Genomic DNA, 16,340 nt, shown 5'->3' on the forward strand with positions numbered 1-16,340 from the left:
ACTGCACCCAACCTTAATAGGGCGCTCTACTCCTATTAGTGACTCATGGTTATGTTTCATCTTATACCAGGCCTGGTTTCTCCAAAGACAGACACACCCAGAGTCTATCACACAGGTAAGACAGTGGACTGTCATACACATGGCCTCACTTGACCCCTCGGGAGACGGAATGGGGACTGTTATCTTCCAGATGAGGAAAGTGGACTTCAGAGAGGGAAAGTCATCCCAAAGTCACGCAGAACAAGAAGCCAGGGCTTCTGGCTCCCCCTTCTCTGCCCTTCTCTTACTCCAGACTGCCTCCTTACTACCACCACTAGCCAAACCATAAATGACTTTGTGAACAAGAGGGAAGATAATTGTCCCCCAAATATAAGCCAACACAATTGTTGTGATTAAACTTGTAACACGGCTTTGAGCTTCCTGGCAGCCAAAGCAAAAGGGAGATGCCATCAGTAGCCAAGCTGGCAGTGTTGGAGCAAAGGAAACACACTCTTCCTGATGCTGGTGGAAGACAAACGGGCTGGCTGGCTCTAACACACCGTGTGCTGGTGCCACTGTGTGTGGGGAAGTCCGGATTCTCCCATGAGCAGGGGCTTGCTTATGGAGCGGCCTATCTGAAGGGGTCATTCCCAGCCGTAGCAGGGCAGCTGCTGTGTGTCTGGAATGTTCTATGCCTAGAGCAGGGAAAAAGGACAGCAGCTCCGACCACCAGAGAAGAGCACTTTATACAGAGGCCTGCAGCATGCCTGGCAAGAGTTTGAGCTTCAGAGACAAACAGACCTAAGTTTTAAAATGTTTTCACTCCATTTTTTTAATTTAATGAATACTGTGTAGTCTTCTAAGGCTGCCGTTAACAAGGTACTACAGAGTGGATGGCTTAAAACAACATGAATTTATACTGGAGGTTGGAAGTCCAACCCCAAGTTGTCAGCAGGGCCATGTCTCTCCTGTAGGTTCTAGGGAAGAATTCTTCCTTGCCTCTTCCTGGCTTCTGGTGTCTGCCTGCTGTCCTTGGCCTTGACCTGCAGCTGCTTCACTCTAATCTCTGCCTCCGCCTTCACCTGACCACCTTCCCTGTGTGTCTCTGTGTCACCGTCTGAATCCGCCTCCTCTTTCCCTTAGGAAGACACCGGTCATTGGATTAGGACCCATGCCCGTCCAGGCCGACCTCATCTTTACTAATTACATCTGCAAATGAGGTCAGGTACAGAGATTCCGGGTGCACGTGAGTTTGGGGGACACTCTGCAACCCGCCTCAAGAGCTGATACAAGCATAGTATCCTCACGATGATACTATGGAACTAGTAGTACCCCCCTTCACAGATGAGGAAACCGAGGCACTGAGCAGTGAAGTCGCCCACCGAGGCCTCACAGCCGGTGAGTGGCGCAGAAGGCAGTCTGGCTCCCGAGTCCATGCACCCAACCACACCAAACGCTGCCTCCCTCGGTGACGCCACTTACCGCTGGTGAGACCTGGGGCAAGTCGTTTGCCTCTTGGAGACTCCAGTCCCCTGTCTAAGAGGGGGAAACTCGCACCTGGGGTGTGGGGCGGTGGTGGGTGAGTGTTTAGCACAGGAGCACAGCTGGCACAGAGCAGGTGCTCCGCGCACAGGAGCTGTCATTCCAGTCGCCACCATCGTTAGTTCTACTGTGATTTGTGGGGGGCTGTGGGAAACCCGCGGTGAGAGACGGAACGCTGCGGACAAGATATTGTAGACCTCCCTGTGGTCTCTGATAAGTCACTTCCTCTCCCTGAGCCTCAGTTTTCTCATATGAGAAATGGGCCCACTCAGGCTTGTCCTCCTGCCTCTGGGGAGTGTGAGGTCTGGGTGCAATGACTCAGCAGGAAAGGTCAGGGCTAGCTGTACCCTGCATCCTCACATACCCCCGTGACAGGTGGGAGTCTCTGGAGAAGTCTTTCTGGGGGTGAGCACAGCCTCAGCTGCATCTGGGCCCTGCTGTGTTTGGCCAACACCGCCTCTGAAACAGACGCCCTGGCCCCTTTGGACCACTGACCCCAGCCAGGACGCTACGAGGTATCGATCAGACCCGGCCTTGAGGCCCTGATTGGTCCTGTCAGAGCAGGGCAAACACCAAAGTCACCATGACCCACTGACCCCTTCCCCAGCTTCAGTTTGCAGTTGTCTCAGGCAGGGAGCTCCTCTGTCCCCAGACTGAGCCCACGAGGGACCTGCTAGGTAGAGCTATGCAGAGCCTCAGGGCCCTGCTGCTGCTGACCGCCTGCCTGGCAGTCACTGCCAACCCTGTGCCCACACTGCCAGATGACCTCCAAGTGCAAGAGAACTTCAACTTATCTAGGGTAAGGCTGGCTTTTCTGGGGGTGATGGCAGTGTCTGAGCAGCTGGGCCTTGCTGTGGGGGGCAAGCCTTGCTTGCCTTGGGGTCTCTCTCTCCCCATCTGGAACTCCAGGGGTGGGCCCCTAAAGGCTTTTCCTGCTCTGCCATCTGGGATTTGTTGAAGCGACAACTCAACGCACCTGCCACTCTGTGGGACTCTTGTCTGACATCCCAAGTCAAACACGCTCACCTTCAAACCTGTCCTCTCAGGTTCCAAGGGGAACCCGTGGTTCTATTAGAACCCTCCCCGGAGAAGGCTTTGAGCTGACTGCTGCCCCTCAGCCACCCTTACTCCACAAAGCCCAGCTTTTCCGGACTCTTCCTGCCCACCCCACCCCAACCCTCCCCCTTCAACCACTCACCTCACCCCACAGCATCCCGTTAGCCTGTGCTGTGTCCTCTGCCCTCACAGGCCTGGGTGGCACAGGGCGGTGTGTGGGAGAAGAGAATCAGGCCAGAGTTCGGGGCTGACGGGGACAAGCGCGCTGTGCGCAGGGAGTCCTAGGCCTTCCTTCCAGGTCCAGCGCTGCCTGAATCACTGGGTGGACCTGAAACAGAACCTTGTCCACCCAGGGCTCAGTCTGCACATCGGCACAGGGGGGCTCTGAGACCCTCGCTGTGGCATCCTGTGGATTTTACTTACTTTCAGGGACAAGGAAGGGCCATGGGTGGAGAGGTAATGAGGAGCAGGGCCCAGAGGTGGTCTGTGATGGGGAAGGGGCGCAGGCTCACTGGCCCTTGGCAGGCATGTGGGGGCTCTCACAACTCTCCGACGTGCAGTCAGGAGAGAGAGGCATCAGGCTTGTCCTGGATCAGCTCAAAGAAAGGAGGTACTTTATAACATGGGGCCCTGGGCTGCTTGCAAGGTAGTGAGCACCCTGTCCCCTGACTCCTGCTCTTGGGGAGCACTGGTTGGTGATGACTTTAGGGTGTGAGAATTTGGACCCCATCCAAGTGACAGGCACAGACCTCAGATTGCACAGAGGAAGGCTTCTTTTGGGCAGGTGGGACCCCACTTGAACCCCTCCTTTCTAAGCTTGCTACATGCCTGAAGTTCTGTTATTAGGGCTGCATCCTCCCTTGAAGCTGTGTGGCCTCCAATTAGCTATAAGATGTTATCACTTAAGAGTTTTAGTCACTCAGAGGAGGGAGGGGAGCAGACGTCTGCCAAGTCTTCTTTGAGGTCTGAGGCCAAATCCAGACCCTCCACGTTGTGGCTGCCTCCTAGTTCTACGGGAAATGGTTCAACGTGGCCATAGGCTCCACCTGCCCATGGCTGATGAGGTTCAAGGACAGGCTGACCATGAGCACGCTGCTGCTGAGAGAGGGAGCAACAGAGAGGCAGATCAGCACGACCAGCACTCGTTGGCGGTGAGCTTGGGGATGGGGTGGGAGGGGCAAGAGGGACCAGGGCCCCCCAGCACCCCACCCTGGCTTCAGTCACCACCATGGCCTGCAAAGTTACAGGTCTCTCCTTCCAGCCAGGCCCTGGGCTCTGAGCTTGAGATCTCTCTACTGTTTGCTCCCCCCCACCCCAGGGCATCGTTTTTAATTATCCCACCTGCACCTCAAGGGCAATGCCTCCAACACTACGCCTGTTTTTCAACCTGCTGTTGCTCCCAGTGCATCCCTTAGTGCATTAAGGGCACTTCGACCCGCCAGGGACCCAATCTGGAAAGCTGGGTGGGAAAGCAGTAGCCTAAACTCTTGCTTCTGCTGCCATGGGCCATTCAACCCATGATCGAGCCTTGTCCTTTCTCTTCCAAAATCCCTCCCATCTGTTCACTTCTTCCGCCTTCCCCACCACCAGCCTTGGTCTGAGCCACCTGCCTTTCTCCCCTGATCATCTACAACAGCCTCTCTGCATTTCTCCCCACCTCTAATCTCGAACTTTCCATTCAATCCAGTCTTCACCTAGCAACCAGAAAGACCTTTCAGAGACTCAAATCTGCTTAAATCTTTCCATACCACTTCTCTATTGCTGTTGGGAATAAAATTCAACCCCTCTCACGTGGCCTTCCAGGCCCCTCCCCGCACTCACCATTCCCTGCCCCACTCTCTCCATGTACTCTGTGACCCACCCCTGTGGACCTGCTTTCAGATCCTGGAATCCTTCATCCTCTCTTACCTCTTGGCCTTTGTGCCATATGTTCCTCCTACTAGGGAAACCTCTCCCCACCTCCCTGGGCCAACTCCTAGGGATCCTTCAGGACTCAGGTTCTATGTCCCTTCCTCCAGAAGGAGGAGGTCCCCCCTGATCCCCGCAGGTTCAGGTTACGTGTCTGTCTTTGTGCTCTCGGAGCACCTCGTGCCTGCCCACCTGTCCCACTCGATTGGAAGCTGCGTATGGGGCAGGGTCTGTCTTGCCCTCCTCTGTATCCCCAGCACAGTGCACGGCGCAGACCTGCTGCTGCTCAACGAGTAATAATCATTGTAACAGTAAGAGCTACGATGTGCAAGGTACTTACTCCAAGCTCTTTACATATGGTATCTCATTTGATGCCCCCGACCACAATGTGAGGTAGAAACTATCATCACCCTCGCTTCACAGCCAAGGGCACGAGGGCAAGAGACACACAGAGTAATAAATGCATGCGTTCATTCGTCACTCTCACTTCCCAGTGCATCGGTATAATGTACAGATTTGATTTTTAGTACACGCTTTGCCAAGAGATGGCATGGACTAGTCCCTTTTCTTCTCTGCCCCTCTGTTCCCTCATATGTGAAATGGGTGTCTTCTAGGGCTGGTGTAAGTGTTTTAAACAAAAGAGATTTGAAAATGTTACTTTCCAAATTAAAAAAAGAAAAGAAAGATTGAGAAGGACCTGGGAGGAGGAGGAGAAGGGGGGTATTGGGACCATGTTCTCCACCAGAATTTACCTTTTTATTTTATTTGTTGATTTCCAGGAATGGTGTCTGTGAGGAGCTGTCTGGGTTTTTTGAGAAAACAGACACCAATGGAAAGTTCCGCTTTCACAAATCCAGTAAGCTGGGTCAAAGGAGACGCCTGCAGTTCTCTCCTTTGCTAAAAAAAAAAAAAAAAAAATACCTCAGTGTCATAAGCTCTTTCCTGTGTCTCAGCTTTCTCTCTCCCTGTAATCTCTCCTCCTCTTTTTCTGAGATGTCATCTAGCCTTCCTCCAAAATTCCTCCTCCTCCTCCTCCCTCTTCGTCTTCTTCTTTCTCTCTCTCTCTAATGTACGTGCACACCCAGAATTAGACTGATGGTGTGTGTGAATGTAAGGATAACATCAAGATTTCATCAGTCTTCATGTTGGGCATCTGCAATCAGCTGATACAAATTTGCAAAGCATCTACCATGTACAGTGTGCGTGGCGCTAAGTGACAGAGGAACATGGACTTGAATTTATTCATCTATCCAGCAAATGTTTATTGAATATGCTCTATGTATCAAATAATTGTGTTAGGGGTTGATTATATGAATGTTTGGGTAGGTGAATAGTTGGATAAATGAGAGAATAAACAAACTTTGGTAAATGAATATACATATGTATGGATGGCAGATAGGTGAGTTAATCAATCATCTACTAGATAAACTGATGACTCAATAGATGGAGGAAAAAGAAAGGAGGGAAAGGAGGAAGGAGGGAGGGAGGAAGGAAAATGGATAAACTTCTGGACTGACATATGGAGAAGACGGATGGAATGATGGTGGATGAATGAACGATGACTCTATGCAGGAGATAGATGGGTGAATAGATATCCAAGTGTATGGAAGGGATGGGTAGACAGGATGGCTGAGTAGGTGATGTGTGGGTGAATAGGTGAAGGATCTCAGGCTACAAGAGCCTCTGACCACCGAGCCCTTTGTTTCCCTGCATCTCCCATGCAGAATGGAACTTCACCCTAGAGTCCTATGTGGTCCATACCAACTACGATGAGTATGCCATTACTCTGACCAAGAAACTCAGCCACCACCGTGGACCCACTATTACCGCCAAGCTCTATGGTAAGGGGCTGGAACTAGATAAGCTCACTGGAGCTGGGGGTAGGGGGAGACTCATGATTTAGGGACAGTGGAGCAGAGTGGGGAGGAACAGGGTGTTTCACCTTTTCCTTCTGATAAAACTTCAGTTACAGGATAGGTGAGAACATTTACTCTCTCTGTGAAGGAGGCAGAGCTCAGTCTCACATTTTAGGCAGAATCCTCTTCTTTTGATTTCCAAAATTCCAGACCCAAAGAATTCCAGAGCCTTCAGGCCCTTAAAGAAGTCTGGGGAGGAGGCCTCTGTGGGGATTTGGGAGACCTGGGTTGGCACTTGGGAGGGGACACGCCTTCCTTTCCTGGAGCTGATCTTTGCATAAACGCTTTGAAGAGACCAAATTGGACCAATAGTTTCACACTTCCCCTAAATGGAAATCACTGGGCAACATGACCTCAGGTCCTGCCAGCCCAGGCCACGAGGTTCTAGGTGTCTTCTCTGCTCCCCACTTGTAGGGCGGGAGCCACAACTTCGGGAAGACCTGCTGGAGGAGTTCAGGGAGTTTGCCCTGGGCTTGGGCATCCCCAAGGACTCCATCTTCACAATGGCCGACAGAGGTAAATGGCACCCCCACCCCACCTCACGCTTCTGTCTCCTCCTCAACCTTCATGGCCCCCAGGTAACATCTTCCTTGCCCCTGGGTCTTTCTTATTTATAATCCTCCGAGATAAGCAGAGCTACAGTCCCCCTTTTTCCTTACAGAGAAGGCAGCTAGGGCCCCTGGATTTACTCCAAGTCACATAGCATGTACCCGGCTGGCAGAGCCTGTACTAGAACCAATTCAGTGTTCACTCTACTGCTATGAGTCTAATTGAGGTTATACCCAGAATCCTTAGGTGCCTCTAAGGAGGTCATAGAAGGTAAGGGTGAAGAGCATGGCCTCCAGAGTTTGAACACCTGGGTTCATGTTGAGCTGTGTGGCTGGCTTTCTTTGGCTGGTCAATTTTCCAGACCCTCATTTTCCTCATCTGTAAAATGGGGATAATAACGTCTCCCTTATAAGTTGCTGGGAGGAGATAAAGTTGTTAAATACAATAGTGATGTGCCTGGTGTCTCGTAAGTGCTCAACAAATGGTAGCCACTGCTGTTCTGTGATGGTGCTGATGAAATGCTGGTGGTGGGGTGGAGACAACAGCGACAGTGATGATGGTGCAGCCACCAGCCTGTAGCTTTTGTGATGAATGACCTTCAGCTGATCATGTGGGTGGAGCCATTCGTGAAGAGGCTAATGCACAAGCCAGCTGTCAGTGCAATGCCCACCTGGCATATGGGCAGCAGTGTGAAAGAAGCAAAGTCCTCCCTGGTCTAGGATGCTCATCAAGTGTGGTCCTCGTCCTCACCTCTGTGCCCTGTCCTCTGACCTAGGAGAGTGTGTCCCCGGGGAGCAGGAACCAGAGCCCACTTCACCCCCAGTGAGTACCTCTTCCTGCTACCCCCTGCCTGCTCCATTTTTGTTGCCCTTGCTTAGGCCCTGCTGTGGTGGGGGGTGGGGTCGTTGAGAGGGGTTGAGGGAAGGCAGTGAGAGGCCTGGGTGTTGAAGGCAGTCCCACCGGGGTTTAGCCTTGGTTCTGCCATTGAGGCGAGCTGCTGCGCCCTCTGAACCTCACTTTTCTCATGTACGAAATGGGGTAATTAGTCCTTCCAAGAGCTGGAATTCAGTGCCATGTTAGAAAAGGTCTTAGCATCGTGCCTAAAAGTAGTAAGATATTTAATAATGAACTAACAATACTCAATAAATGAAAATAAAATTAATTGCTCTTTCTAAAAAATAGAAAACCTGACAGCAAGCAGCTTCTCAGGACACAGGGCAGGACTCTTGTGCTGCCTTTTGATTTTTGGGGCTTCCTTACTCTCCTGTTTTACTTTCCTGCTTTTTGCCATATTGATTAGGCTTTATTTACTAATTTTCCCTCTGATCATTTGAAAATTATGTATCTTAATTTATTCTGCTGATGTGTGTATAAATGTGTGTATAAATATATATAATGTTTATTTAGAAATGTATTCTTGAACATCGAAAATATCCAAGCAAGTAAAAAAAAAATGTCCTTACTCTTGCATAGAATTAACAGTTAACATATTATTTGTTTGCTTCTACATTTTTAAGAAAAATTACCATTGATTTTATAAAACTAACATATATTCATGATAAGGAATTAAAACAAGGCAGAAAAGTTTTTTAAAATTGGACATTTCTAAAAAATTCCACCACCCCCAAATGACCAGCATTCACATCAGTCCGGGAATCTGGACATGCACGTGGGCAGGCCAGGTGGCAGGAAGATTGGCTAGACAGAAGCACGGATTTAGATACACTGTTATTAAGTGGGATTATATTGCAAATGCTACTTCTAATTTTTAAAAGCTTTGATTGTAGTTTTCTTTACTTTTTTAAAAAAATGAAGTGGGCTTCTTGAACTTCAAGTAGATATTTCTCCACCACAAAAGATTTCTTTCTTAAAGAAGGCTCTGAGTAGAGGCAAGGTTATGAAAAATCATTTAGGAGGCTGGCATCCCTGGACCTACTTTTAGAGGACGTCTGTTGTTGCCTGTGGTTTGAAAGACAGCTGTTGGCACTCCCAAACTTTGTTCCATCTCCTGTCCCCCTTTTCTTTACGCTGTCCAGCCTACTGCTGTCACCATAATTCCCAGTCGTTTAGTACTGGTTCTGTATTTTAATGGATTCTATACTCACCCGTAGTGAACATAACCATAACTTCTCCACTCCTGAGCTCCTTATTCCTATTAATCTCTTAATTAGTGCCATTTCTTTACCTAGCGATGTTTTCAAGGAGGGTTCATGGGTGTTTTCATCCCTGAATTCTTCCTTTTTGAGATTGTCTCCTCATGTCCTTCAAACTTGAATGACAGTGGGTATCATATTCTTGGGTTTGTCTTCTTCCCCTCAGAAGTTTCATCTGCTCTGCTCCAATGTTATCAAGTATTGATGATCGCTGTGAGAATCCAGAGGCCAACCCAATGTTCCTTCTCCTTGTAAGCACTTTGCTTCTTCTGCCCAGGTGCCTGGACAAAGCTAGTCCTCAAGGTCAATGTCTTAACAAGGCCACGTCTTTGTGTCGAGAATTCCCTATCAGAACTTCCTGGAATACAACATGCTTAGATTAGATTTCTTTGTCTTTCAGGGAACTCTCTTGCATGGGATTCATCCTCCATCCCATTTGTGGGTTCTACTACCTTGGGAGCACTTGTTCTTCGTGCCAGGGCATCTTTGTCTTCCACATCTACTAATTCCTCTCAAATTACTTTCATCTGTATTATCACTGACCTTTATTCTTGGACAGTCATCCCATTTGACAGCATCCATTCTGTTCCTCACTATTTCTAATTTATTCAATCGCCCTGAATTTACAGAGTTTGGGTTCTCAATTTGTTTATCTAATCCTGGTTCTCTCTTTTCATCTTAGTCTATTACTTACCATTTCGTATTTGAGTCTTGTTTTAATAAATGCCTGTTCTTATGAAGCCATTGTATAGCTTGAGGCCACCAAGGAATTGCCTTCTGTTCCTTGAGTTGTATTTTCTTCTGAGGAAGGTGTCACAGGTAGGGTGCCTTAGATTAACACCTGTGGAAGGGAAGGGACAAAGGAGAGTGGGTCTGGGTTGTTTCTGTATTATTTCTTTTTATCTTGTTCTTGCAAGTCAGTTTTAGTCAGACTTTCAGTTTGTTCTAATTTGATGGGGTGTGGGGTTTCATTTACTCCTTGGTTCTTTTCCCACTAACTTTGACCCTACTTCCCTTTCCTCCAAAATCAGTGTAAGGTCTGGGTTTTGGTGCTCTATCTACTCTTCTGAAGTCCAAGGTTGTTGGAATACCCTCATTAGCTTTCTCTTTTGAAGGACTGCTAAGTGTCCTATGTGGGCTTCATTCCCCCTGGTTGGGGCTGGAAGTGATGTACATCGGGCCCATTGGGACACCCCCTGGAGCACTAGACTGCATAGACCCAGAACCTTCACTTAGAGGGAGTCAGCCTCTAAACTTTCCCTCCCACTAGTCATTTTCACTGCTCCTCTGCCAGAAGAGGGAAATGATAGGGTTGCCCTCAATTTTCTGCTCTCAGGATTTGGGAATATTAGGGAGCACTATCAGGAATTTGATGACTTGCCAGAGCTGGAAGTCGGAGGGCAGGACTAGGAGCTGACCCTTACTGACCATCCTGTTCAGCTTCAGAATATGTGTTTTATTTCCTTGAGCAACAGTTTTAGTTTTTGCTTTAAATTATGCCCCTTTCCTTGTTTGGGTGATGTTGAAGAACATTTGGGGGCTGGTATTTTTGAATTCATTTTTTGCTAATTGTTAGGTATTAGAGGGCAATTTTGAGGGACATTTCAATCTGCCATCTCCATCCAGATCACAACAGAATCTGTATTTCCTCATCAATGTCAAGAATGAAACAATAACTAACAACTTCCTTTGCAAAAGAGAGACTTGTGGCACACTTCCATTGCTTTCTTCCAGGTTTTCAACATCCCCATTTTTGTGGATATTATCTGAGATCGATGTTTATATTTTCTATCTTTTGTTTCAAGAATTACTTTAAACATTTACATTGTTATATGACCATTTTAACAATTTAACCCAAACTCTACATTTTATTGGCTTAATACTTTACCATCAATCTTTGCTATCACACCATCTCTTTTCCCTCCTTAGCTGGTGGGAATACTTCCATAAGTGATTTTTTCCAGAAAGATACATAATTAGAAAACTCCTTGACCCTGGTATGTCTGGGAATGCCTTCCTGTGTTTATATCACATGGCCAACAACTTGGATGAGTGAAGAATTCCTGGGTTACCATGTTTTCCCTTTTATAACCCTAGATATTACTCTGCAGCTTCTTTCATTAAATGTCATCATCTCCTCCAAGGGCCCCTGGGCTCTTTATCCTTTGTCTCTAGGAAAGGCCTAGGTGGGGCTCTTCATTAATTTTGCCTCATTCCCTGTGAGCTCTTGTAAGTGGACAACTCAAGTCTTTCTTCGAATGAGAACAGTTTTCTTCTATTATTTCTATATTGATTGTCTCTCCTCTAGAATTCCTATTATGTTAATTTATTTCTTATAGTCTCTAAACTGTAGTTTATTATTTCCACTGTGTGGTTAAATTCAACAAAATCTTTTCATCTCTAATAACCTTCTACTTCTCTTGCTATTCATTTCCATAATTGTTGGCTCCTGTTATATTGATGCAATGTCATCTTGAATATCATTGATGGTTTAAATTTTTGCCTTTTTCTTACTGTCATCCTATGTTTGGTGGCGATATTTCTACAGCTCAATCGGATTCTTTTGAGCAGCTGCATTATTTAATTTGTCCCCACAATTTTTCCCTTTTCCTTCGTTCTCACCAAGAAAGGCCTATATGCGACCAGCTTGAGATGGGTTCTGGTAGACAGTGGAGTCCCTGATCACAGCTTTCACTTGCATCTTAAAAGGAGAAGGAAAAAGTTGAAGGTTACTGTAGTTTTACTTTTGCCAATTCCAGGTCTCATTTGTGGGCAGGAAGACTGTCTGGTGGCCTGAATTTCCCCGTTTATCCCTTCTTAAATTGCCATGGAATCCTGCCTCAGGGGACTCTATACTCAGAGACCCCTTTGACAGCTTTGGCAGCCTGCCCTGTGCTACAGCCCCAACCACCACAGCTGGGAGTGTTAGGTTCAATCTCAGGCCCTTTCTCCTCACTCTCTAGACAGCTTCTCCTTTGTAAGGAGCTTCCACTGTAAGCAGCCTTTCCTGCAAACCAATCACACCCGTGCTCTGTTGTGTACAAATGCCTTCAAGCTTCTTGCATGGGAGTACTGCCCTGCCCTTCCCTGGTTTCCAACTCCAGGGTAGATTTCTTTTCCATTTTTACATTCTTTGGACACTTCAACTGGATGTTGGATGTGAGGCATTGTTATACCTCAAGGTTCTGGTTTTTCATTTCAGACCAGAAATCTGTCCTGTGATCCCCATTCTGGAATTCAGGTTGATGCTTTCAGGAAAACAGGCCATTCATTCACCAGTCTAGTAGCTGTGTTTCTGTCTACACCCTGATTCCCAAAACAAATGGCTTATGTGTTCCAAAGGTACAGGTGAGCAATGGTGGCAAGGTTCCTGCAACAGCCTCTTTGTCTTCCCCACAGAGAGCCCGGCGGGCTGTGCTGCCCCAGGAAGAGGAGGGATCGGGGGCTGGGCAACTAGTAACTGATTTCACCAAGAAAGAAGGTAACAATCCCTCACTTTTTCACCCCCTTCTGCCATACTCCAGAGAGGAAGGACCAGTGGTTGGCTCACTCTGACTGCCCTCACGACCATGAAATCTCTGATTTTTCTGCTAGAGTCAAGGACTAGGCCTAGAAAAGGCAAATCAAGTACTCTGCCCTGTGCCGGGGGTTATGAGGGGAGAGAGGAGATAAGGCATGGTCTCAGTCCACAATAAAGAGCCAGTGCTCACCTTGTCTGTCTCACTGTGTGGCCTCCTAGCCTTGGTTGCTTCATCTATACGATGGGATAACAACCTGCTGAGCTGACCACCAGGGCTCTTGTGGGAGCCCAACCCTGCTCCCCCTCAGACCCCGTGCCTGGCACTGGAGTCACAGAGATGCATCACCCACGTCTTTTTGGAACTTCTGCTCGAGTGGTGGAGGCAGTCAGGGAAGAAAGTGATGGACCCAAAAGGGAGGGTCAGCTAACAGGCTGGAGTAGCTCAGAGGATGGAGGGGTGAGGAGATCAAGGACTGCACGGATGAAGGGGAATTCATGCTCTGTCCAGGCATCCAGGTAGGGTTTTGCAGAGCAATGGATTCCAGGGGCAGGAACAAGGAGAGCAAAGGTATGGGGGGACCTCGGTCAAGAGGTCAGGCCTGTGGCATGGGTGCTAGTGAATGTGTGAGAATATTGGGGCAGACAAGACCAATGCAGAGGCTGGTGGGTCTATGGGTCACTGGTAACTCCCCATGTTATGGAATGGAATGAGCACTGATTTGGGAGTCCAACAGACACGACTTTGAACCTCAGCTCTGTGTGACCCTGGGTAAGTCACTTTACCTCTTAAGAGTCAATTCCCTCATTTATTTATTTTTTAAAAAGATTTTATTTATTTATTTTTAGAGTGAGGGGAAGGGAAGGAGAAAGAGAAGCAGGGAAACATCAATGTGTGGTTGCCTCTCACGTGCCCCCCACTGTGGACCTTGCCCACAACCCAGGCACATGCCCTGACGGGGAATTGAACTGGCGACCCTTTGGTTCACAGGCCAGCACTCAATCCACTGAGCCATACCAGCCAGGGCTCAATATCCTCATTTATAAAATTAATTGGTAATCCTTCTCTTAGTGCAGAGATAACACTAAATGAGATGATGCATGGTTAAGTGTCCAGCCTGGTGACCGGTACACAATAAGCACTCAGCAAGTGCCGCTGTTCTGCCCCTCCCCAGATTCCTGCCAACTGGGCTCTGCAGAAGGTCCTTGCCTGGGGATGGTCAAGAGGTATTTCTACAATGGCTCATCCATGGCTTGTGAGACTTTCCAATATGGTGGCTGTCTGGGCAACGGCAACAACTTCATCACTGAGAAGGACTGTCTGCAGACCTGCCGGACTGTGGGTGAGTTTGGGCCCATTGTCTCTCTGCATGCTACATCTCACAATGCTGTTCTCCCAACAAACCACCTGCCAATTGAACAGGTAGTTAAGAGAGGTTGTTCCAGGGGTGGAATTCCAGGGCAAGTTTCCTGAAGTCAGGAATTGCCATTTGGATACGGGCAACCCTAGGCAAGTTATCTCTTATCATGGCTCCAGTTTCGCAGACAGAAGAGACTCTGTGATCTAGATGAGCAGGGCCCCCTGGTTTAGGTCCTTTGCCTCAGGTCAGCCAACTGTAAGGATTACTAATGCTGTGTGCCTGCCTCCTACCCCACAGCGGCCTGCAACCTCCCCATAGTCCGTGGCCCCTGCAAAGGCTTCACCCAGCTCTGGGCATTTGATGCTGTCCAGGGAAAGTGCATCCTCTTTACCTATGGGGGCTGCCAAGGCAACGGCAACAAGTTCTACTCGGAGAAGGAGTGCAAGGAGTACTGTGGCGTCCCCGGTGATGGTAGGAGGCCCTGTGGGAGGCCAGGCTGCTGGGGTCCAGGTGGGAGAGCCCTGGTAGGTGGGGGCTAGGAGAGCTAAGTTCTGGACTCTGTACCAGGTGACCAGCCCATTCACTCTCTGGGCCTCAGCTTCCCATCTTTAAAATGGGGCTAAGCCCTAGGCCTTACCCCAGCTTGGATGAGGTACCTGGGGTACCAGGTAGAGGTGGAGGGTGTGCAGGGTCGTCTGAGGAGCACGGCAGAACAGCGCTGATGCTGGCACTCCCAGGCTAGCCACGCTGGGCAAGTGGCAACTTTAGCCTCAGTTTTCTCTTCTGCAAAGTGGAACAAGGTACCTACTTCCCAGACTTCACAGCGCCTCGCGCAATGACTGCCCAGCTAACAGCAGCTGTCACTCACAATGACAGTGGCACTATGACAGCAGGGCAGGCACACCTCACTTTATGGCGCTTCACAGACACCGTATTTTTTACAAACTGAAGGCAAGACCCTCCACCAGCGAAGAGATTACAACTCACTTTATTGTGATAGTTGCTTTATTACGGTGGCCTGGAACCCAACCCTCAATCTCTCTGGAGGAATGCCTGTTACAGCATTGCAGGGAATAGCAGCCACTTAAGATTACTGTGCCTTATTTCCCCACTGGGAAATGGCATCTGAAGTAAATCAGAAGAGGCAACAAATCAGATCATTCTCTCAGCAAGTCACTCAGCAAGCAGAAGTTTCTGGCCTCAGGCTCCCACTCAGCCCGAGCTGCCTTCCCTCCTCTATGAGGTGTACCCTCCCCTGACTGGCCCCTCCCACGGCCCACGGGTGGGCCCCACACCTGCTCCCTGAGCCTCTGTGTCCACAGGAGACGAGGAGCTGCTGCGCTTCTCCAACTGACCGGTCAGTCGAAGGCCAGAGGTCCAAGGCCAGAGGACGGCAGGGGAGCTGCGGGCTGGCGTCTGTCCCAGGGCCCCACACTGGGCAGGCCGGGCCAAGAGACCTGGGTTCAAATAAAAACCAAATCATAGACTCCTCCAATTCCATGTCCTGACTGTCCATTGTCACCTAAGTGTAAGGAGACGGGGCAGGACAGGCAGACAGAGCTGGGCGGGGCATGAGCCGCAGAGCCTTCCCAGGAGTGAAAAATGCGTGTGTTGGAGATGTAGTAGAACCACCCTCCACACGTGCGATGAGCTATGCAAATTAGGAAGCAGGAATCGCAGTTCTATTTACTCACAGAGTATAAAAGAGGATTGCTTTGTTTTGGTAAAGCTAGAAAAAGAGGGGAAAGCTCTGGGTACTTGTTTCTGGGAGAGGTTTGACCAGGTCACCAGCGACCCAGGGTCAGGATAATTGTACCCTCGTGTGACCAGGTGAGTCAGTGCCTGAAATAATTCCCCTGTCCTCTGTTCCATGGAACCCCCTCCAAAGCTTTACCTCATTCACAGCTGTGTCCCTAGCACCAGCTGCTGGAAACTGAAAAGCCTCAGGCTGTTTCCCCACCTGCCCTTTGCCCCAGAAAGAGACTGTTCACCGACCTTCACATCACATCCATGATGACCAGCAGGGCCCTGGACCAGAGCCAGGAGCCCTCGGTCAGGCTGGCTTCCCCTCCCCTCAGGACTGGCAGGCCACCCGAGGGGTCTCAGGCAACGACCTGGCCCAAGAACGCAACTCCAGCAGCCTCCAGCTCAGACACAGCGAATATACAAACATCCGATCTATAAACACTTCTTGCGAGCTTCGTCCAGCCAGAGCCCAGCTGGCTGCGGCTGCTGCTGGGAGGGAAGCCCTGCGTGTGCCCTGGCATGGAGAGCTGACCAGGGCAGCAGAAACCCAGGCAGGGCCAGCGCCTCTTCTCCATGGGCTGACCAGGGCTGGGGGCGAATTCAGTCAGGGGTC

At 49.3% G+C, this 16,340-nt stretch overlaps 1 protein-coding gene across 1 annotated transcript; it reads left to right on the forward strand.

The window, feature by feature from the left end:
* The first annotated feature begins 2,122 nt into the window (after positions 1-2,122).
* AMBP (alpha-1-microglobulin/bikunin precursor) lies at positions 2,123-15,476 on the forward strand. The gene is made up of 10 exons (XM_024562467.4): positions 2,123-2,320; positions 3,586-3,728; positions 5,265-5,341; positions 6,210-6,326; positions 6,816-6,917; positions 7,726-7,772; positions 12,503-12,584; positions 13,796-13,963; positions 14,279-14,452; positions 15,304-15,476. The coding sequence occupies exons 1-10, from the start codon at positions 2,207-2,209 to the stop codon at positions 15,333-15,335; spliced, it is 1,056 nt and encodes a 351-aa protein (XP_024418235.2). The 5' UTR covers positions 2,123-2,206; the 3' UTR covers positions 15,336-15,476.
* The last annotated feature ends 864 nt before the right edge of the window (positions 15,477-16,340 follow it).

Source organism: Desmodus rotundus, chromosome 1, assembly GCF_022682495.2.
Source record: "Desmodus rotundus isolate HL8 chromosome 1, HLdesRot8A.1, whole genome shotgun sequence".
Classification (NCBI taxonomy): Eukaryota; Metazoa; Chordata; class Mammalia; order Chiroptera; family Phyllostomidae; genus Desmodus; species Desmodus rotundus.

Excerpts from the sequence above, each read along its gene's own strand:
- AMBP (XM_024562467.4), top strand. The coding sequence starts at position 2,207 with ATGCAGAGCCTCAGGGCCCTGCTGCTGCTGACCGCCTGCCTGGCAGTC. Across the intron at positions 13,964-14,278 it reads GCAGACCTGCCGGACTGTGG|CGGCCTGCAACCTCCCCATA; the intron begins GTGAGTTTGGGC and ends CCTACCCCACAG. Across the intron at positions 14,453-15,303 it reads CTGTGGCGTCCCCGGTGATG|GAGACGAGGAGCTGCTGCGC; the intron begins GTAGGAGGCCCT and ends CTGTGTCCACAG.